Source organism: Pundamilia nyererei, unplaced genomic scaffold (assembly GCF_000239375.1).
Source record: "Pundamilia nyererei isolate P.nyererei 1_Seehausen unplaced genomic scaffold, PunNye1.0 scaffold00187, whole genome shotgun sequence".
NCBI lineage: Eukaryota > Metazoa > Chordata > Actinopteri > Cichliformes > Cichlidae > Pundamilia > Pundamilia nyererei.
Genome location: NW_005187588.1, coordinates 933,066 through 955,932, shown reverse-complemented (window position 1 = coordinate 955,932; position 22,867 = coordinate 933,066). Strand labels below are relative to the sequence as shown.

The following is a 22,867-nucleotide window of genomic DNA, read 5'->3' as shown; positions in this document are numbered from 1 at the left end:
ACATACTCTCTGTTGTACTTCTCTCCTAAGCTCCTCTGTACTGATGATGATTTGAACCAAAAATTTCCAATTTGGATTCATCACTCCATAAGACCTGTGGCCACTGATTTTCAGTCCAGTTCTTGTTTAATTTTGCACACCAGAGCCTTTTCTCCCCTTTTCCATTCATTAACAATGCTGTTTAACAGCCACCTTCCACTGAAACCATTTCTGATGAGGCTTCAGTGAACAGTAGATGGATCAACTGAAGGGTCAGATGTATCTCCACTTTTTTTCCAAGTGGAGTCTAGTGTTTGATGTCTTCTTCTCACCTTAGAAACTGTGGGTAACAGGTAGCTGATTTTCAATAAATGTGTCTCTTGCTTCTGTCCGGCGCTGTAGCCTTTCTACTCATTTGGGCATGTCCTTTACGTCATGCGCCACGCAATTGCCGACGCCGACCAATGAAATCGTGAGTTGAGGCTGCTGTCACTTGGACTTCCTGGTGTGGTTTGTTTGCCTGCATTGATCATGGCTGCGGAGGGCGATTTTCTGGCGAGATACCGAGCTGTGTCAAATAAACTGAAAAAGTAAGGCTTTGAAATGGCTTTGTTTAAGAAGAAAGAGGGACGAATATCGGGAATAGCTAAATGTTATTTAGACTGAATGCGAGGTAACGGCTTTCAGCTAGTGCTAATAGGCTAAGCTAGCGTTACTGTTAGCCATTTGCTCGTTTTGTAGTGAAATATTTGGTCATTTTGAGATATTTAGCTCAGGTTCATCGAAAAATAAGCGATGAGTTGTTGGTGCTGTTTGACAGCTAATTGTAAAGCGCTATATAAATGCAATCCATTATTATTATTATTATTATTATTATTATTATTAACCAATAATTAGCCGGTAGTTTGCCACAGTACTGATATTCTATGTTTATCTAGCTGGCGTGTATCACAGTTGGCTATCTAAGATGTTTTAAAATGTGAAAATACTTTGTTTTCTTTTGTAGGCGTTTTCTTCGGAAGCCCAATGTGGCGGAGGCAAGTGAGCAATTTGGTGAGTGCCACATTAGTCCATCCATGTAAATGCTGTGATCCAGCCTATACTGCCGCACAGAAGAGTCAGCGCCTCTCCTGTGCTGTTAAATGATAGAGGCTGAATAAATGTCACCAGGCTTGTCTTTACCTGTGCTTTCAGGTCAGCTGGCAAAGGAGCTGAAGCAGCAGGACTGCCTTCAGTATGCTGCCTTCTGTAACCTGGCCATGGCTCGGTGAGTGGATCCGTATTCATTTTAACTGAATTGTGCCAAAGCACAGCAACAGGCACCTTACGGTGTAAAAGCACCTCGCACAAGTAAAGACCCCACAATAATCTGGAGAAAAAACCACAACAATTAAGCAGCCCACCATGAGTAAGCACTTTGCAATGGTGGGAAGCAAAAACTCCCTTCTAACAAGAAAAATGCTCTTGCAGAACCATGTAGAACAGCAGCGTTTGTCCTGCATACATAGAGCAACAGGAATAGCAGCTAGCCAGCCTCAACAGCTAAGGACTGGACAACCAGAGTCTCAACTAGGGAATTTGTGTAACTAGCTGGCTTGTTGCTATTGTCACTAGTTTGTACAAGATGTACTAGTCGTTTAGTCTAATTGTTTTGCATTTTAATTGATAACCAATTCTGATAAATTGTTGCGTCCTAATGCTATGTAGCTATCTGCCACCAGATGGTGTGTCATTGGTGAGAAATGCTATAAATCTCAGCTTGATCTTTATGTTAACACCATTATTGCTAGTTTTTTGAGCTCGCAGATACAAGTGGTGGAAAAAAAAAAGCTTGCTCTGAAAGTAGGATGAGCTTTTCCTTAGCGATAGGGTGAGGAGTTCATCCATTCAGGAGGGATTCAGATAGAGCTGCTGCTCCTCTACATCAACAGGAACCAGCTGAGGCTGTTCCTTCGTTTAGAGAGTTTTTGACATTAAACAATTCCCAAGTTTAACTCTACAGCTTCCTAGTTGTACACTAGTCATTTCTTAGTCGACTAAGAAATTATTAGTCGCCAGGAACATCCCTAGTACCAGCCCTTAACCACTCCATGGCACATATTGTGCCTGACCACTATGGCACCTCCAGCAGGTGGTCATCTCACCAAATCTGGACTTTTGGCATCTGAGTAAACAGAGGCACTGTGATGAGGTCCTCTCGTCTGTACTTGTGCCATTCATGTGGCAGCGCCCATCTAGCAGTTGTTTCAGTTGGATAATGCTGCTCCTCCAGTGCCAGAGTAGTGCAGGGCTTTCTAGATCAGTGGTGTATCCTGAGACTTCCTTGGCCAGCATTAACCCTGATATGTTTCCTATCTAACATGCCTGGAACATGCTGAGTCAACAAACAGTGTGCACTGTACTCACCCAGGAATGGAGAGCAGTTCCTCAATAACATAATATATCCAGACACTTGTGCAGTCCATGCAGAAACCGGTAAAAATGCATAGATTTCAAATACAGTAACACAGACTTATTGCCTTAACACAGACACACACTTTTGCTTTTCTAGTCTAGCTGAGCACTCAAAGTGCTTTACACAACTTCCCTCATTCACCCACACAAGCACTTTTATTCTATCCTCTTTCTTTAAGCGCTTTCTGCCTAACATTTACACACATTCATATTCTGATGGGTGAGACTCTTGGGTTGGTATCTTGCACAAGGATATTTGGCATGCAGATTGGAGCAGCCAGGGATCGAACCACCAACCCTTCTGATTAGCAGATGACCTGCTCTGCCTCGTGAGCTGAGCCACTCCACTCAGTAACGAGATGCTTGATTTCACTGATGTTCTTGTAGAAGACTGTGAGTAAATCCTTCATGCTTGTTTCCAAAATTTCTGGGATCTCTGCCAGGAAACTGCAGAAACTTGCTCATCATCATTATTTTTGGGTGAAATGCTCAAGGATCACACGCAGGTTTATTGATCAAATATTCACACGCTTGTCCTACATTCAGGTCATAAAAGATTCAAGTGTAGAACCAAGCATACAAGACTTTAAGAGGGGGCTGACTTGAAGCTTGAAAATAATTCTGTTACTCATTGTGGTTTCACCACATAACGCTGCCGTGTAATAAATCAATTTTAGTTATTTTTCCTACATCCGCTATCATTTTTTTCAGAAACAAATGATGAAATTTTTGACAAAAGTATAAGTAGCATGTCCTCATGAGGACAATTAGATTTAAAAAAAAAATCACACTTTTATTATTATAATTATGTCATAATTATCTTATTTAGCTTTCAAATGGCACGCATGTTTGTTATCAGTTTTTTAAGGTCTATTAATCTAATATTATATTTTTAGCTTAAAATATTTAGAGCAGATCACTACTTTTCTTGTTTAAAAAACAAAACAAAGAAACAGCATGTGAGGTTGTTACATAAAGGTACAGTCGGTGGAGTGATGAGTCCTCAGTGGTCAGCAGTAGTCTTAATTGGCCCACAGGGAGAGCGTAGCATTCATAGTCATGACAGTGACCTATCGGCTGTTGTTATACATCCTCGATGTCTTGACTGCAGGTGTGAGCAGACTCTCTTTAATGCTCCTGGAGAGGCACTGGCATTAACTGACGCTGCTCGCCTCTTCCTCTCATCTGAGAAGGAGAACAGGGCACTGCAGGCTCCAGGCTTTGATGAACACCTCCAGGCTGCACTCAACTGCTACAGCTTCGCCACTAAGGTATGATCAGCTCTAGTTTTCAAATCGATTTTTAGAGTTTGATGCAGTAAATGCACTCCAGAAGAAATCAGCAAATAAAGCAGATTCACCATGGAATATTTCATTAGATCGGGGTCTGGAGTACATTCTTGTATAGTGACTGAATTCTGATGTACAAATGAATCGCAGGTGTATATTGAGATGAACCAGCCTGTGATGGCAGCCAGCCTGTGTTTGGAACTTGGCAACGCGCTCAAGGTAAAGCTGCTGTCTCTGAGGATAAATGACCCAGAATTGTTTTTTTGGGGGGGATTTTTTTTTTTTTTTTTTTTTTAAGCAAATGATGGAAAAAATGATTCATCGTTACTCTCCTGTCTTCCTCAATAGGAGATTAACAGACCAGGAGAGGCTATTGTTCATTATCAGAGGGCTGCAGAGTTACAGACGCAAACACCCATCGAAGCTTTGCTGTCGATGGGAGAAATGGCCACCTGTAAAATCCTCACCCGTGAGTTCTGTCAGTTCTGATTGAGTAGCTGCAGTTTGTTTGCTGTGCAAATAGGATCTGACGGGACTTTTGTTTGAGTTTGTGTTACTTGTGTTTTTATGATTTTCTTTTTTCTTTTCCAGGTGATTATGACGGTGCTTTGTCAGTGTTCACAGAGATGCAGCTGATCTGTCAGGAGAAAGGACTGCAGCTACCAGGCTCCATCACCCCTGTTGGTGAGCATCTGATAAAAAAAATGATATTAGCAGAGTTTTGTAAAGATGGGGTGTTATTACAGCCTTAGCAGTTTGTGTTTTCTTAACTAAAGCTGTATCCAGCATCTTAAATTGATTAACACAATTCAACTTGAAAACTGGGATAATTAAGAGCTGCATTCCCTCGTGATTGTCTTTTTTTTTCCGCTGCTGTGCAGATTTTTCATGTTATTTGCACTAAGAGGAAAAAATGTCTTAATTTCTCATCTTTAATTTTACTTTCTTGACAACAAAGGTGCCTTTTTGGACATTGTGGCAAAATGTGAGATATCCAGGGTACTTCTGCTCATGTTGCTTGAGGTAAGCTCATCGGTTTTGCTGATAATTAAAACAACCTCTCTCACTGCAGACTTGAGTGCAAAGTCATGTTCAGTGTTGTGTTTTTGAAGGTATGATTCAGGCCATTTGTTTAAATTTATCTAAATATGCACTTTAACAAGTTTTTATTTATAGGTAGTTGCAATAAATACCTTTAAATTCACTCTTCAAACATACTATATTGCCAAAAGTATTCGTGCAGCTGCCTTCTCACTCATATGAATTTGAGTGATGTCCCATTCTTAATCCATAGTGTTTAATATAATGTCGACCCACCCTTTGTAGCTATAACAGCTTCAACCTTTCTGGGAATTCATTCCACAAGGTTTAGGAGTTTGTTTAAGGGAATTTTTGACCAGTCTTCCAGAAGCACTTTTGTGAGGTCAGTCACGGATGTTGGGTGAAAAGGCCCGGCTCGCAGTCTCCACTCTAATTCATCCAAAAGGTTTTCTGTCAGGTTGAGGTCAAGACTCTGTGCGGGCCAGTTAAATTCTTCCACACCAAATTCGCTCATCCTTGTCTTTATGGACCTTGCTTTCTGCACTCGAAGGTACCATTGACAGACTATTTCTACAAAGTTGGGAATTTGAAATTGTCTGAAATATCTTGTTATGCTGAAGCATTAAGTTTCTTTCACTGGAACTGAGGGGCTGAGTCCGAGGGGCAACATGAGGTTCGAAGGTCTGTAGCAGTCGACTCTGCAGAAAGTTGGAGAACTCTTTGCATTGTGCGTCTCAACATCCACTGACCCCACTCTGTGATTTTATGTGCTCTGCCACTTCATGACTGAGTTGCTGTCATTCCCAATCACTTCCACGTCATTATAACACCACTAACAGCTGACTGTGGAATATTTAGTAGTGAGGAAATTTCACAACTGGACTTGTTGCACAGGTGGCATCCTATCACAGTACACAGTTGGAAATACAGTGTACTTTAAATGCACTGCAAGGAGAGAGGAGGCACAGAGTGAGAAAAAGCTGGTCCTAATGTATCCTGACACAAGTACTGCACCTCCACATGCGACACACAGTTTGACGTGACGTGAGACTCGAGCTATTAATGCAAGCATTTCTCATTTGGCAGCTTTGGACCCTCCGGTTTCACGTCTCTTCACTGTCTCTCGCACTTAATTCTCGCAGCGAGGAGCTGAGACTCGAGTGAGAGAGCTGAGGAGACACATTAGCATAATGAAAGCACCTGTTGTGTGCATTGCATAGAGTTTCATTTCTTTATTTTAACCACATAGATTCAGCAGCTTAAACACTCGCCTGTACTTGAGTGTCAAACAGCCTTCCGCTGGCCAATCAGTGAACTGTTAGAAAGCAGAATAGTTTTTTAAAGCTGTTTTAAACAATGCAATTACACTTAATGACAATGTTAATTATTTATCCAGCATCTTACAGTAATTACTGTGCATCTTGAAAAATTCAGGATTGTTGGTGCAGCAGAACTGAAATGGTCCCACGTTGTTGTGGTTTTGTTTGGGTTTTTTTGGTGCAGCCTCCACCTCAGAAGTTGTTACCAGAACACGCCCAGACCCTGGAGAGATACGCGTGGGAGTCCTTTGATCCTCACAGCCAATGTAAATTCACCTCAGCACTCGACTGCTTGAGTATAATAATGTGTCATTAATCCTGCGCACTTATTGAAGTTGCGTAAATGTTGTTTTTTTTGTCTTCTGTTTCAGTGACCTTCCTGCCTGAGAATGTTTTCCTGCTCCTGCAGTCCGTAGTGGTGAGTTTCATGATAACACGGTCTGAGTCTTCCTGTCTCGTACAGGAAAAATAATGGTCTTCACGCCCTTCATATGACAGTGATGTATTGTGTGTGTTGAAGTTTGTTTTGTTTTTTTTCCTTTGGCAGTGAAGTGATTGTTTTTTTGTTTGTTTGTTTTTGCTTCAGCATTTGCAGTTTGCCAGCTTTGTGTAGGTTTTCTGCCTCAGAATTTTTCCCTCTTACACTAAAGATATTCATTTTTTTCCCCAGTCACAGTAAAAAGAAGCAACACATGACACATTACATCATGTCGGTATTTTTACAGAGAAGCCAAAATATAGAAGCACTGTGTGAAAAACACCTTTAGTTCTTCTGTAGGTATTAAGAGAGTAAGAAGCAACCAGGTGCTGCTAATCAAATGCACAGACGTTTTGGCAGTTTGTTGGCCTGCAGCATTCATAATCACAGTGCCAATGTGGAAGACATCAGCAATGATGTGAGAGAAGCAGCTGTCGCTGCCCTTCAATCTAGGCAGGGTTACAAAGCTGATTCCAAACAATTTGAGGTCCATCATTCTGCAGTGAGACAGTCACAAGTGGAAAACATTCAAGATAGCTGTCAGTCTTCCCAGGAGTGGACGTCCCAGCAAATTAATCCCAAGATTAGATTATCCAGTGGTCAGAGAAACCGCAAAGAACCCAAGAGCTGCATTTCATAGGCTCAGTTAGCAGGTTACATGTTAAATTGCATGACCATACAGTTCAAGCATACGATAAAGCCTCTGCTTTCAGAATATGGAAGCATGACTTGGGTTTGCAAAGTTGCATCTGAACAAACTACAATACTTCTGGAACAGTGTCCTTTGGACCCCAAGCACAGCAGCAAATCTCAAACAGAGAATGGCTGAAAAAGAAAAGAAACAAGGCCCAAAGTTTAGACCACAAACTTAAGAGAGCTGTGCATAAACAAAGGACACACACCTCACCACTAAGGTTGTTCTACAATCTACTGAATCTTGAGTTGATGTTTTTCACACACTGCTTCTGTTTTTTTTTTGGGGGTTTTTAGCTGTTTTGTTAAATAATGATGAAATGTCTCAGAATGTCTTTACCTAATTTTAAGACCTACTATGGACCAAATAATTTTTATTGCGTCCTGATATGTGACACATAAGAATTGACAGAGGCCATCCTTTTTTTTTTTTTTTTTTTTTTAATAACTGTATAAATAAAAAAAAGTTAATAAAAAATAATCATGTGTAATGTAGAGAAAGATTCTTCTCGAAGGAGCACGCTCTGTCTTTGGGAATGAATGGCCGGTAACAGAGAATAAATGTTAACAAGTCAGAGGCCTCGTCAGGGTCCTCTGAATCTGCAGTTCTGTTTTTATTAGTGCGGTGAATAACAACAGATCTGTTTTGCAGATGGCGTGTCAGGAGAAAGACACAGAGTCTCTAAAGTCTCTTCAGACTGAGCTATGGTAAGCATTTACAAATGTTAATTTCCATCATGTGAGAAAATATCTTTTACTGCTTGTCATTCTTAATTTTCCATATTGATCACATGCTTTATGCGGTTTTCCCCTTGCAGGCCGTTTCTGACAGCTGAGCAGAACCATCTTCTCCACCTGGTGGTTCAGGAGCGCATCACGCCGTCTGGTCAAGGCATTTAATACAGTCCAGTTTTTATTCGCTTCCTCTGGGAACGATACTTTATATAATGGAACATTCCTGTTTCTGAATGGGTCTGTTGTAAGGCCCGGAGAAGGGTTGTTTTCAAACTCCAGTGTTGTAACTTGGACTCAGAGAAATGTTAAACTTTGTGCTTATTCAGTCACGTAGGTTTGGAAATCAAGCTGAACTGTCTTTGTTGTCCTCAGACGTGCAGATTGCTGTTGCCAGGAATGCTTAGCTAAGAATAAATGTTGTGTATGTATCTGAGTGGAGACTATAAAACTGGACCACGTCATATGTTTTTATTATGTAAAAGTTTCAAATGTAGAAGAACTTATTGTGTTTACAGCTGGTTAGTAGATTCAACACGAATGCTTTGTTTTATCATTTTTATTAATAAATGACATAACATGGCTTAAATTCCAATATAACAAAATCTTCTACTGCATAGTTCTGTAATATGGTGCAATGACACCTCTGTCCTCCATCCCTGGGTCACTTAATTTTCACTTGTACAAATGCATGTACTTTTCTTATGATAGCAGCCCCCTACAGACACATAAGTAAACACAATAATAAAAAAAACAAAAAGGAGCTTAAAAATATATGATGGTTACAATGTACATAGACTGATGTATAATGTATTTGGTTTTTTTTCTAGCTGTAAAATAACGATTAACATGATTAAAGCTAGTTGTAAATGAAGGATTGTTATTTCCTGATTGTTCAAGTACTACAACAGGAATGTTATTTGTCGTTTTTTACTCCTCAGTTAGAATTTTAACATATTTAATGATAAGATTTAGTCTCCATCAACCTTTCTGAACCTTAAAGGAACTGGTAAACATTTTGGGACTAAATTATTTACTATCTTGCTGAGTAGGAGATTAATACTAATTGTTTGACTTTGTACACTAAAGAGGACCAAGGTTTTAACAAAACAAAACAAAGACCGTGACCATGTAAAGAGAGTTTCCTGAGCAGTTTTCTCTTCCCATCGTCTTCTACGCAACCACGCTGCACAGATTTGCCCCCTGCTGGTCATTAGGAAGAATGCAGCTCGGAAGTTGTGACCATCTTTTATGCACAGTCTTAGCAGAAGAACTGAAAATGTGAAAACACTGGCTTCAAACCGCCGTCACCTCTGAAGTTAGAGTCTCCCCTTTTTGTTTGCACCCAGCCAAAAATGCTCATGTACAGCTCAGTGACTGTTTCACTAAAGCTAAGGTGACCAAAAGTTCACTCAAATCAATCTTGCCTTTTTTTTTTTTTAGCACAAAACAACAAACAAAACAACCCAAAGCGATTATAAGCCTTTCTCAAAATGTCACACTATTCCTTTAAAGTACTTATGTCTGAACTACTACTACTATTTAAGACTAAACTGATTTATTAGCTATGTTCTGGTAATATTCCCAATAATTCAGCTCTATGAGGCGTTTTAGTCACATTATTAAAAAGAAAAAACATTATTTTGTTTGTCAGTTTTGCTGAAAAAATGTGTTTCACACTTGTAATGTTAGCATTTGCTCCATATCATTTTATATATATATATATATATATTTTAAAAAGCTGTATAAACAAATGGCTCTCATTAGCATTTGGACATTTTGCTACAGTCGTAGCTTCAGATGGTGTTCATCAATTCTAAAAGAGGAGAACGAGCCCTGCCCTCTGTTTTTCCTCTCACTCTTTCTTCTTACGCAGGATGAAATAGGTGAGCGCTAAGATGAAGGTGAGGACAAACGAGATCCACGCCAGGATGTAGCAGTGTCCGTAACCTCCAGATGTGCCATTGACGTGGAGCTTGGCTGTGTAGATTGAGGCTCCTGTCATTATGCAAAGGCCTGCAAGAGGGAAAATTATTATTACATGCAACCAAGACAAGGCAATCAAGAAGTAATTATTTTTCTATTATAAGATAAAGCTCGTGATGTGACCAGTGCAATCACAAGGAAATGAAAGACATGACACTTCCACCTTGTTAATTTTCCAGTGTTATGAACTCATGACATTCGCACTTTGTGTGAGTTTCTCATGTGCTCGTAGTACTATCACTGATAATGCATAATTAACTTAAAGCATGAAATTTTAATCATTCGGGACCTTTTTTTTCCCTTTTACATCTGACATGGTGGCAAAAAACTGACTCGGTTTGTGGTCTTTTTGTTAGGGGGGATTTGCATGAAAATGTTTCTTGACTAAAATAAAAAGCAGCCAATGTCCAATGAAACTTTAAAGAACCTCCAGGAAGCCTGGAGAACTATCGCTTACTTTAAGAAGAAAGCCTGGCTCCTTGGAAGCAAAGCATAGACATGACAGGTGGCTCAGGCTTTTGTGAGTGAATACATTTTCTAGATTTTGCTTCTCAAATGTGAAAACATGATGCTTTGTTGCACATTGACGGCAAACAAAAATGTTTGGGGGTGTTGTTGAGAAATCAGCACACCTGAGAATGCTGGAGCAGGTGTGCTGGACAACTTTTTTTTCTAGTGAACCTCATGACATTAACAGAAGCAGCACACTGTTAAATGTGATACTGTTAACTATTTGAAGTGTCAAAATCATTCATTTGTGACACCTAAAAGACTAACACACTGCTGTGCTGTGGCTGAGATCAGCTTCTACTGATTTTCTACAGATTTCATGTGTCTGAGATGCAAACACGCTCACCTTGCTGATCCATCACAGTTCACTGGTTATTGCAATGTGTGAGGTACACACAGAAAGTGAAGAACTTCTAATCACTGGTTGGCTGGTTTGTACAAACTAATGAGAATTCAAATCCACTGAGTAGTCAAGGGTCTCTCAAACAGTCATATCGAGGGCAGATTCATCTTGTTCAGCACCAAATGAAAGTGTTTGAACTCAGGACTACTGATGATTACATGACAGGGCTGCAGCTGCCCATTATTTTAGTAATCTATCTGTCTATTATTATTAATGAGAAATAACAAATATTCAAAAGAGAAAAATGAACTGTTCATTGATTTTCAGTTTAGAAACTGCAAGAAAATAGCAAGTTTACCTGCAAACATCTCTTAATAAAAACAAACAAAAATAGACCCTTTCCTTGTTTTTACTCGCCATATTAAAATGATATTTTTAAAAGACAACACTTTCTTAATTGCAAAAACAAATAATAACAAGTACAGTAATCTCAAATACATACAAGCTAAACTAGCGCATGAAAATGAAACGGCTTTTACTCTCTCTTCTCAGAAGTCTTTCTTACATTAAGAGCAGGCCAAAAGAGTTCTGGTGGTATTAATATCTCTTTAATGAGGTAGATTTGGTGTGTGTGTGAGTGTCTGCATGCTTAGATGTGGTAGTGAATGCGCAAATATGCCTTTAAGTATTTACGCAAGTATGTGGCGGCTGCTATGAGGAAAAGCAGGCTAATCAGCATTTTCAGAACTGAAGCTTTGCCCTGCACTTCGATGCAACGTTTCGTGCTGCAGAAGACAAACATTACCATGGTGTGGATGTCAATAGTTAATGTTAATAATAACAATTTAGTATCCAACCTCCAGCCTCAGGTCAGTGTCTCAGAATCTGACTGGCCCACTTAAAATAAATGATATAATTTAATTGACTTATTTATATTTTATATTATGAGATAAATCTTATTTTTTGCAGATTACATTGATCTAAATCTGCATAATAGTGTTGAAATTAAATGATGTGCACGCATCAGGATGTCACTGCTCTGACAGTATTACTCATGTTATCAACACTGGTAACAGGAAAGCCCTGACCACACCTTCCTAATTTGGGTGTCAACCAGTCAGACCACTTCATCCACATCCATGTAGTGAGAAGCCATTATATGACCTTTGTGTGTAAGTCGATTAAACTCTGCCCAGTACTGAAAGAGGAGTGGTGATTGTTGTGAACTGACACAGATAGATAGATGCCTCGCCATGCAATGAGCTCATTGGTCTGTTGAACGGATGAGGCTAAAAATTTGTTTAATTATTTACCAACATCCTTTATGAAGCTTTAAGTTCGAGCGTCGTGCTAACTTATTTAGTTAGACAAAAATCACATATGTCAGGTTTGTCAGTCGCACATCCTCCAGAGAAAATCATAAAGTCAGCCAAAAGAAACAAGACTGCAGGTAACTTACAGGCAATTATCTGTAAAATGCCAGTGAAGGTGAACCTCATTCCTTTGGGCAGGGTGAACAGCTGGGCCACAAATACAAACAAGGCAAGGATGGAGAAAACGCAGGCCAGCACTGAAGTGGCCTGCACCGCCTGGAGATAATCTGCAGCAACAAGATAATAAAAAAGTCAACAATAACACAGGCGTGAGGAAATATTCGGCCTTTTCAGTTTTATGTTTGTATTAACACCACTACCTACAGATCTACTCATTTCAGACTGACAATATTTACTGTAAACAGTGTAATACGTGATTTGTTCCGTCATCATCTTTGCCCTTCATTATATAAATAATGAAAAATCACTAACTTTAACAGGGGGACAATCTGTGGAGTTTACCTTCTGGGTAGCCTTTCAGATTTGTGTAATGCCACACATTGTTTGATAAGTCCCACCTGCCCCACAGGTCAGCTGACACTAAATCATCGACCCACCAGGCCTGACGACACAAAGGAAAGATTTAAAGTTCATGCAGATATGTTACACATTTTCTAGAAACCGCTGTCAGATCTCCTCCAGTTAATACAGAAAATAACATCATCTTACATTGTCAATGGCGGCCACCAGGAGCAGGATGATGGTGGTTATGTGCAGAACAACGATTGCTGCCAGCATCAACATTATGGCCTTCTGAAAACTGATAATAGGGTGGGGGAAGTGGAAGGAGGCACACCGTTATTTATTTTGCAAGCGCAGACGTATGTAACACGGACTCGTACATGAGGGAGTATTAATTAAACACACACACACACGCACACAGAGAGAGAGAGGGGGAGAGAGAGAAACTGTGTGAAACAAAGAAATAAAGAAATAACAGTAACAGAGAAGAGAGCCGTTTTATACAAGCCCAGACTTGCCGCAGAAATCATGCAGGCATAAACATTTTTGAATAAAACACATCTGGTGTCAAACACATCAGTGCTTTCAATCTTTGTCATTATGTTTATTTATTATTTATTATAATTAATCTGCTCAGATTCATTAGCACCAATCAGTGCGCCTGTAAACGCCCGCAGTTTGCTTTGAGCCTTTTTTTTTTACGTCTTTTGAGCGTTTCCGTCGACAATAAAGGCGCATTTGTTAAGACGGCATTCCCAAACGGATGACACACACAGGGCCCGCACTGTAGTCGATAACTTTAAAAAGAGCGCGATAGTACGACAACAGAAAACAATAATAAGCACAGCATAAACTCACGGACTATTCAACGCTATGTTAGTGCGCCAAATTTCCAGTTGCGCGTCTTTTTAGGGCTTTTTTGCGCTCACGGTCAGTCATATTTCTTGCGCTTAAAGTAACTGAAGTTTTTCCTACAGGCTTAAAAAACCCCCACTTCAGCCATCCGTAAGAGGGTTTCACAGAGTGTGCTCCGTAAACCGTCGCCTTTCTACAAGTAAGCAAAGAGCAGAAACGTTACCTGGACGCTCTTTAACGCACCGCGCGGGAGTTATTTGGGAATGTGAAACTCTGTGGACCCACCCAGCTTTGAATTCACAGCACACACATCACCGTGTTTTCCCTCTTCTTCTTTCCCCTCACCAAGCCCCACCCATAACGTTTCTCGAGTGAAAAGTCCCAATGAAATAAACGGTGTCAGGTCGCCTCTTCCTGCAACTCCAGTGTGTGCGTAAAGGCGAGTAAGATCTTCGAAGGATTGTGTATCGTCAGATTCATTTACAAACGAAACAAACAAATAAACAAACAAACACGTGACAGCTTCACACGCACTATTTTAGTTGCTTCTTTAGTGTTTTACCTGGAAAATGTTTTTAATATAGAAATATCTTCATTCTCTCTGAGCGGCTCACCTGTGTGAGCTGTAGCTTCACTTTTTTTTTGTCGCACATGGATACAAAATGCCATTTTGGACACGCTTGCAGAGCAGCCATAGTGTATCCTGGACTTGTTTTCAGGCCACTCACGCGCAATTGCCGCTTCATTGTGTACCTAAATTGACTTCTCCAAAGATGGGACATTAAGAAGCCGTGCATGGAATATCGCAGTGCATTGTGAGCCCCAGGGAGCTCATATTCAGTTCAGCAGCAGTTTCACTCTGATGGCTGAGACTTACGTTCAAGCAAGTGAAAAACAGAATTCGTGTTCATGCAGTTGCATTTTTGACTGCTACAAACAAATGAAAGTAAGATCGTTCCATTGATAAAACGATATAAATAGATTCTTACCTGCGCCTCACACGCTATGCACTTTTATGTTTCGTGCGCCACTGCCAGGAAGCAGAAAAAAAAACTGCTGAAACATCAGAGGGTCTTAACATATTCATACTGTCCGAAACAATACATGGATAGTTTCTTCACCGAGAGACGTAATTACCTCTCAGTGAAGAAAAGTAAGAAAAAGGTCATGTTACTTGATGTCACACACAGACTGCAGATCTCAGTGGGCCGGGCTGTGTCACGGCTTTGGAAAAACTCTGTTTACCCCATAAGCAACCAGCCGGTACAAGGATTTGCACACTTCACACTGTGTTTTGAAAGAAAAAAAAAAAGAAAAAAAGATTTTCCTCAAATGTTCGTCAGAAACAACGAAGAAAAGATGGATGTTCAAATGTAGACAAACTCCAGCCGAAATAAGAGATGGCTGAAAAATAATCAGCGCCCAGCTCACTTCATTGTGCTTCGAGGCCACATTTTAAGAGAAGTTAGTGCTTCACTCATCCGTAGCACAAGATATTTATATAAAAGTCAGTAATTGCAAGTCATGTGACATGTGTTCACAGTGAAATAGTTGCTGCTGTGCCAGAGCGTGTTTAAACTTTTGTTTTCATTATTTATTGTTTCAGTCATCATAAAAAGAAAGTACTCTCCCTGTTAGCTCTACATATCAGGACACAATTGGAAAAAATTATCTTCACCGAGTCTTAAAATTAGGTAAATACAACCTCAGATGAACATATGAAATATTACACCATGTCTCTTGTAAAGCAACCTTTAGCAGCACTATCAGGCCACTCACACACAGTTTCTCAGTCTCTTACATCATTGTGGAGGAATTTTATCCCAGCGTTTTTTACAGCTTTGCTTGAGCTTACTGAGGTTTGCTAACATTAGTTTATGTGCAGCTCTCTTAAGGTCCCATCACAACTGTTCAGTCAGGTTGTGGTCTGGACTTTAAACCATTGCAACACCTTGATCTTTTTCTTCCAACCTGCTGTAGTTTTGCTGCTGTGCTTGAGATCATTGTATTTTTGCATGTCCCACAAGCTATGCTTGTCTTTAAAATCCTTTGCTTTACAGAGGAGCGCATGGTTGAGTCAGAGACTGTAAGGTACCTAAGTCCGGTGGCTGAAAAATAAACCCAAATCCTCAGCCCTCCACCACCGTGCTTGACAGATGGTACGAAGAGTTTGTGCTGATATCCTGTTTGACTTTCACTAGACATGGCACTGTGCACTGTGGCCGAACATGTCCACTTTGGTCTCATCTTTGCAAACGTGTTCTTTTAAGACAGAAGACGTGTTGCAGCCCTCTCAAATAAATCCATACTGTCTGAGTCTTTTTCTGATTAACTGTCATTATATACTAACTGAGGCCTGTAGAGTCTGAGGTGTAGTTCTTCGGTCATTCCACCTCAAATCAACACAGGCCTTTTGCTGATGAAGCTAAAATGTGACAGAAATCGTTGTAATTCTGGACATAAAATCTTTATGCAAATCACAGATGGTCAAGCAGAAAATGCTCTAAATGTTGTCTGATTGGTGATGGACTGACCCTCTTGAGGGTTTTAATGGTAACCTCTCTGCTTTTAAGATTAGGCTTAAACATAAATTAAGCATATAGTTATGGCTACATCAGAATGAAATGTATCTTAGTTTTACTGCAATACGCTTAAGCTGCTGGGGCCTTCCCATGATGCACTGTTTCTTCTTCACTCACCTTTTTACACTCACTATGTGTTTATACCTCTCTGCAATTAATTAGTGTAGATGCTGATCATCCACAGTATTGAGATCCAAATCTTTATTATTAGTTATTATTTATCTCTGAATCTCTTCCACAATGTATCTTTGTCCTGTCCTGCCGCACCCCTCTGAGCCTGGTTCTGCTGGATGTTTCTTCCTGTTAAAAGGGAGTTTTTCCTTCCAACTGTCGCCAAAACACTTGCTCAAAGGGGTTCATATGCTTGTTGGGATTTTCTCTGTATTATTGCAGGGTGTTTACCTTACAGTATAAAGCGCCTTGAGACAACTGTTGTTATAATTTGGTGCTATATAAATAAAATTGAATTGAATTAAATTCCTCTAGACATTTCTGCAAACTCAACCTTTCATGGGGGAGGAGGGGGTCTTAAGTGAATTCCTAGTTAATTTCTGGTGTTTTAACTCATGAATTCTTAGTTTTCAGAAAGTGTTTTTAGTTTAGTAACACTGTGATACTATGGGCCACAAAATACAAAATACCATATGAGTGCAATCTCCAAATAGTGATCATACTCAAAAGTGTGGTTAATTTTACAGGTGATTTACAAAAGTTGTGCTGTTTTCTAAGGATAGGAGGCATCAGGTCATTTCAATATAAAGTGCAAAAAAATAAGACGTGCCCTTTTTTGTGTTGAATATCGGCGCAACTAGCAGCAAATTGCATGTCACGATCTATTAGTAAATCAGTTTGTGTATTTAATTCAAACATTTTCTTCCCTATATTTTGTGCCTCGAGAAAGGAATTCCCAGAAAGAGACCCAGAGTGTGATGCCAGCAAACAGTGATGAGGTTAAAGCAAAGGTAGGGTTAAAACAGAGTGAGAGAAAATATACAGAAATGCCAAAATGTCAATATAAAATAATAAATACCAACAAAAAGAATAAACTCAATAAAAGAAATAACAGTAACAAACAATAAAAAGATAATTGAAAATGATAAAAGGACAATAAAAGACAACTGCACATAAAAGGACATTTTTGTGTCTATGTCAGAGTGTTTTATTAAGCCATTTAAAGAAAATTACTCTGTTCTGCAAGTCTCATCTCTTCAGCAAAGTTGTTCCAAAGCTGAACAGCCCCGATGACAAACGCACAGACGGCTTTAGATTTAAGCTTCAGCGTGATGATCTAAGGCTGCCAGGGGGTTTGCAATCCCAAATGACATTACAGGGTTGTGCTTTAAAACTGGCCAGTAAAATGCAGAAATCAATAAATCAATTCTAAACCGTACAGGAAGCCAGTGGAGAGAAGCCCAGACTGGGGTTATGTTTTGCTCTTTGCTAATGCTGGTAAGAAAGCAGCTGCTTTCTGAAGCAGCCGGGACTGAGATAGGCAGTCATTACCCCAGAGACACAGACGCAGTAAAATACCAAAAATACTGAGGTACTGACATTCAAATCCTGGGTATTTTCAGGTAGTTTAATGAGGCACGCAGTGGCCTGAGCTTCCATCAGAAATGCAATTTATATAATATACACATAAACCTTTTCTGACCTTTATGAACTCGTGATAGATCGCCGATAGATTTAGTTTTCCTCCGAAACGCAAGCCTTTGTTAAATAAGAAAACAAAAGGGTAGGAGTAACGCAGAGAATAAATGTCAGTGATGAATATTAATAACGCCTTATGTTAACATACATGAGGCTTCAGTTATAGACAAACTGTCATACTTGAACCTCAGAAACTGTCATATTCTAAACTGACATTGTCAGATAGCTCTGCTTGTCGGCTCTGGTCAAATAGAACCGCGTAATTAAGGGATTACTTGTCAGACAGTGCACATCTAGAAAAGCTTTTCATCATCTGTCTTGGGTTAAAGCAAGCTTAAGCGGTTATGGATTTTCCCATTTTCACATAAATAGCTTTATAAATGAACGTTTCTATCTGGATGTGAAGTTTGTTTGCCTGGCAGGCCCCTTATCTCCCCTCGGGCTCTGGTAGCTCACTAAAGACCAGACTCAGGTCGAGACTGAGGAACTTCTGGTGTTAGTGCTACAACGGTGGCTTTATCCTGCAGGAGGCGGGATGAAGACAGATACAGTAATTGCTTCCTTTGCTCTTTCACTTATTCCCTCATTTGTTGACAGTATAGATTCAGTCCGTATGAGCAGCCTAACCCGGACAGTTTACACAGTTCAGTGTTGAAAGTTGAGAATGTACAGTAGAGCAGGAGGGGGGATGTATTTTTGTGCAGTTTAGCACGGAGCTCCACTTAATTACTTCAGCCTTGAGCCAGAGTGAACATGTGTGCCAAATCTGATGAAACCTTTTCATAGAGGGGGAACTTGGATACATAGACTCACTTTAAGTATTCCTTCCTAACACCGGGTTGGACCTCCTTTCGAGTTCAGATCTGCCTTAATTCTTCCTTGCATAGATTCAACAAGCTGCTGGAATCCTCTGAGATTTGTACCCATATTGACACAATAGTATCACTATTGTGTGGATGCTGGATGCTGCACATCCACGATGTTTCACCACATCTCACTGGATGGGATCGGGTGACAGTGGTGGAAATTTGAGTATGTAACCTTTTTTCCCCCCTATTTTATTTTAGTGTAAAGCACTTTGGATTTTTTTTAAACTGGAAGTGTTTTTCAAATCTTCTGTTGTTCAATTTTGGTGAGCCCGTGTGAATGTAGCCTCAGTTTGCTGTTCTGGGCCAACACTAGTGGCAGCCGGTCTGGTCGTCTGCTGCTGAAGCTCATCTGCTTCAAGGGTCAACGTGTTGTGGATTCAGAGATGGCCTTTGTGCTTGCTGTGGTTGAAATGAGTGGTTATTTGAGTTACTGCAGTACGGCCAGTCTCCTCTGACCTCTGATGGGATTATCATCCACAGAACTGAACTGCATGCCTACATGCATTGAGTTCCTGCTATGTGATTGATTGATCGGGTATTTGTGTCAACCAGTAACCACCTTTTTTTAAGGTATCCTTAATAAAGTGGTCAGTGAGTTTTTATAGATGTGCATATGTCTGATTAGGTGAAAATCCAAAAAACATAATAAAACAATACAAAGCCAAGCCTATAAGCATCCCTAGGCCCATTCCTGTTTAGTGTGAGGAGCTCAGAACAAAGAGGAGAGACCTGTAGGCATCTTCTGTTCAAATACATTTGTAATGATCGGGCAGAGATATTGATCAGCCTTGCAACACATTCACTTAGCCAGCAGTTTATTTGCCAGCTTTACTTCCTGTGTTTGGCTGCAGCTGCTGTATTACTTATTTAAATTCATCATATTTGTTCATGATTGTGGCTGCTGATCAGGCCAGAGCGTATAACTGTCAGATCCGTCCCGCAGTGCTAGACAGCAGTTCCAGAGTGAAGTGGACAAACACAATCCAGCATCCTCCTTATTTGGTCAGAGAGGATGCTCTTTATGTTTATGTGAATGTGCAGATGCTTTAAGCACTGTTGTGTGATCACTTGATTGCAGTTAACCATATATAATATAATAACTGGGATAGGCTCTGCCCCTTTGTGACCTTGAACTGGATAAGAGGAAGAAAATGGCTATATAGAGGGATGCATGAATTTTGCCAGATCAAGCAATCAGTGATTACAGTTTTGGTGAAGAAATGAAATATTTTTGGATTCTGAACTGACGGTGATAGATCAGGACGGCATTTTTACTTTTTGACATTTAGCTGACAATTTCATTGACAAAATAATCACCAGAATTATAATAATAATGATCCGCTGCAGCCGTAAATACATGACAGACACACAGTTGAAATGCCATTCAACCCAAATGTCTCCTTTGAAGTGAATACATTTCTCACAGGCTCTGTGTTGCATAACCTTTTGCAATGGCGTCTGGGTGATAATAGAGCTAATAGTGTAGGCCTCTGTTTTTATTGTAGTGCTGCTGAGATGAAAATCATTTGAGAGCTATATTATTGTCAGAGGGTGTGGGAATGAACTCGGAGAAGCATTTTCTCCTGGCAGTAAGTCTGAATAGATGTCAAAACCATTACATCTGACCCCTGACGGTTCGTCATATCCTCACAGTAAATGTTGAGTGGGTGCGGAGCAGCGCTGGTTCCCATTTTATGCCACTTCTGACTCAGTGGAGTTTTCTATTCCTGTCACAACATGTGGGCCTCTGCAGAGTGTGCAGTCTAACATCCATTGTGCAGTGGGTGTCCAGTGAAAGGGTATTATGCAGAAGTAGCTGCTTCTAGTTTAAAATCCCAAGGAATCGATGCGAGCTCATCTTTATCTTTCACTGGGGTGTATTTTGGGGAAAACTTTGAACTGTTAGTCTTTTCAATTATGTCTGTGAATAAAGGTTATTACAATCATTTGTCTGCTGTTTTCTTGGTTAATCTGTTTATTTTTTGGCCTTAAAAATATCTCAGTTTTATGGAGAAGGTCACGTTTTTCTAAAGCCCCGTTTAATGTCCTCCAGTGTTGGCGCACAGCTCATAAAGTCTTCTATTTGCTATCTTAGCAGACCAATAAAAGCCTCCGCCTCTTCCCCTCCAACTAAAACACTGATGTGATGAAATAGTTGCAACACCCATCTTCCCACATCAAATCACTTTGCTCTTCTTAGACCAGTCTCCTCAGTTTCCTGCAGTACTGTCGCGGCACAGGGCGTCCAATCTATTAACAAAGCCATTTAACTTTAGGATTAAGCCCCGTCCTCAAGCAGCGGCACAACAGCCAAGAAATATTCCACCATTATCACGCTCCCATGAATCTCCTCCTCATGTCCTAACACCTCGCGACTCTCTTCGCCGAATCATGTAAATATGGAATAAGGAATAAAAATGCTGAGGGACTTCCAGTCGCCCTGTCTGCCTCCTCCTTGTTGACAAATTTTAAGTTGGGTACCTTAAAATTCCTGGAGTGCTGAGAAAATAACTTGAAATTTTGACTTATAGATGTCAGAAAGTTTTAATTTATTTATCTTTTCTTCCTCAGTGACTGAAGCAAGCTTCCATATCTGTCAGACCATGAACACTGCAACTCAGAAAACAGTATTATTAAAAAAACAAACAAACAAAAAACCCCATAGTTACAAGTCCGCAAGAAACAAGACATTTCACAATAATATTTCATCAATTCGAATTTTAAAGTAAAAATCAACTACTTTGATAATTAGGTAATATTTTAAGTTTGTATTTAATTTTTAAGCAACAACAGTAAAAATCAACCATTAAAAAGAGTCAAAAATCACTTCTTTTTTTTTTTTTGAACATGGACTACGGGCCATAATTGCATAAAAAAATTACAAAATACTGAGCTTCCAAAATGTTCTGATGTCTTTGAGTTTCAGGAATTGTTAGACATGACGTTAAAAATGCATATTTAAATATCCCAGTATGACGTCAACATACTGCAGTTGATGTATATGCTAGGGATAGCAGACAAATTACCTAACATACTAAAACTGATGGACCATATAATATAACCTTAAAACAATAACAGCCAGACTCACCCAAAGACTTGCAAACATATTCATTCTGGTGCTAACGTTATCAAATTTCCCATCAAGCTTTTCGCTCGACAGCCTCTCTCGCTCTCTCTCTGTGCAGGCTTTTTAATTGGCTCGTGCTTGATGACTCAATTGATCACCTTCGCGTTCAGGTGAGGCCCTCTGCGCGCACGCGGGCAAGAAGCGTCCATTCCGGCGATGTCTTGCAATCAGAAAAGAGGAAAAAGTATATTTTTATTTGTGGCAACTGTTTATTTTTACATGTTTCAGCTGTGTTGTTCAGTAAGTTTAGGACAGTGGGAGGATGGTTTTACAGCTACAGAAGGGGAGAGGATTAAACAGGACAAAACTCCAGCTGGACAGCACACCGGGACAGGATATGGTGATCTGCGCGAATCTAACGAACAGAGACTTCACAAGCTTCAACTTCAGCCTGGATCTGGAGAGCCACACCCACATCTTAGTGCACAAGACCTTAAGAAGTCAGACGTCAAATTTGTGCCCGAGAGTTTGTCTTGGAATATTGGGAATGTTAGCGTGAAACCAAAGTCCTCGACTCCAGAGTCTGTACATGGACATCAAGCAGATTTTACAGGTTAACCTCAAACTCTCATATGTTATTCACAGGTGGTTTATGTGGTGAGTAAAGGCTGGCGTTTATTAAACCTTTAGTTGCTTCAGTAGGAATTCCTTTGAGTCAGTTTGGGTCGGGTATAGTAAGGATACCCATATAGCTGCAGCACACCTGAAAACTAAACTGTGAGCGACTTGCATTCTGGGAAATGTAGGGCGCAGCCAGCATGAAGGATAAAACAGTCACTTCTGCTTCTGCTACACATTTCTATCATTAACAAACAATACCCAGCACATCTAATGACTGCTATGCCAAACTGGGTGGGTAATTTAAAGACAAGAACTACATCTTTGATGTGTATTTGGCTTTTTAATCCTCTAGGTTTTCAGGGGGAGGTTTTGGGCCTATCCTCTGAGTCCAGTACACATTTTTCTGAGTGGCAGGCTATGAGTCCTCTGGTGGAGTGTGATGATGATGTCATGGTCTTCACTGCCTCCAGTCAAGGATTTACACACCTGTTAGTGGAAAGAGGTAAGTTGGTGTTGTTGGAAGACGTGTGTGTGTGTGTGTGTGTGTGTGTGTGTGTGTGTGGG

The 22,867-nt window shown here is 40.1% G+C and overlaps 3 protein-coding genes across 6 annotated transcripts in view; 2 read left to right on the top strand and 1 right to left on the bottom strand.

Annotated features, from left to right (window-relative positions):
• Window positions 1–371: 371 nt before the first annotated feature.
• f8a (coagulation factor VIII associated) lies at window positions 372–8,938 on the top strand. The gene is made up of 12 exons (XM_005747067.2): window positions 372–569; window positions 986–1,032; window positions 1,174–1,246; window positions 3,545–3,704; window positions 3,873–3,941; window positions 4,071–4,191; window positions 4,314–4,406; window positions 4,681–4,745; window positions 6,267–6,348; window positions 6,454–6,500; window positions 7,906–7,961; window positions 8,072–8,938. Exons 1-12 carry the CDS (start codon window positions 511–513, stop codon window positions 8,151–8,153), a joined length of 954 nt encoding a protein of 317 aa, XP_005747124.1. The 5' UTR covers window positions 372–510; the 3' UTR covers window positions 8,154–8,938.
• Window positions 8,939–9,413: 475 nt separating this feature from the next.
• On the bottom strand, window positions 9,414–14,765 carry LOC102213992 (epithelial membrane protein 1). Of its 4 annotated transcripts, XM_005747066.1 has the most exons (6): window positions 14,689–14,765; window positions 14,504–14,544; window positions 12,867–12,957; window positions 12,660–12,759; window positions 12,284–12,424; window positions 9,414–10,001 (listed from the first exon to the last, which is right to left on the bottom strand). In XM_005747066.1, exons 3-6 carry the CDS (start codon window positions 12,939–12,941, stop codon window positions 9,841–9,843), a joined length of 477 nt encoding a protein of 158 aa, XP_005747123.1. In that variant the 5' UTR covers window positions 12,942–12,957; window positions 14,504–14,544; window positions 14,689–14,765; the 3' UTR covers window positions 9,414–9,840. The 4 variants fall into 4 exon arrangements, with proteins under 4 accessions (XP_005747123.1, XP_013769797.1, XP_005747121.1 ...); XM_013914343.1 differs by having other exon boundaries at window positions 14,504–14,733; XM_005747064.2 differs by lacking the exons at window positions 14,504–14,544; window positions 14,689–14,765 and adding an exon at window positions 13,738–13,863.
• Window positions 14,766–21,822: 7,057 nt separating this feature from the next.
• LOC102213713 (uncharacterized) overlaps window positions 21,823–22,867 on the top strand; it is a 9,462-nt gene continuing 8,417 nt past the window's right edge. The window contains exons 1-2 of the mRNA XM_005747063.2: window positions 21,823–22,295; window positions 22,656–22,805. Of these exons, the coding sequence (XP_005747120.1) occupies window positions 21,899–22,295; window positions 22,656–22,805 (547 nt within the window). The 5' untranslated portion in view covers window positions 21,823–21,898. The remainder of the gene's footprint in view (window positions 22,296–22,655; window positions 22,806–22,867) is intronic.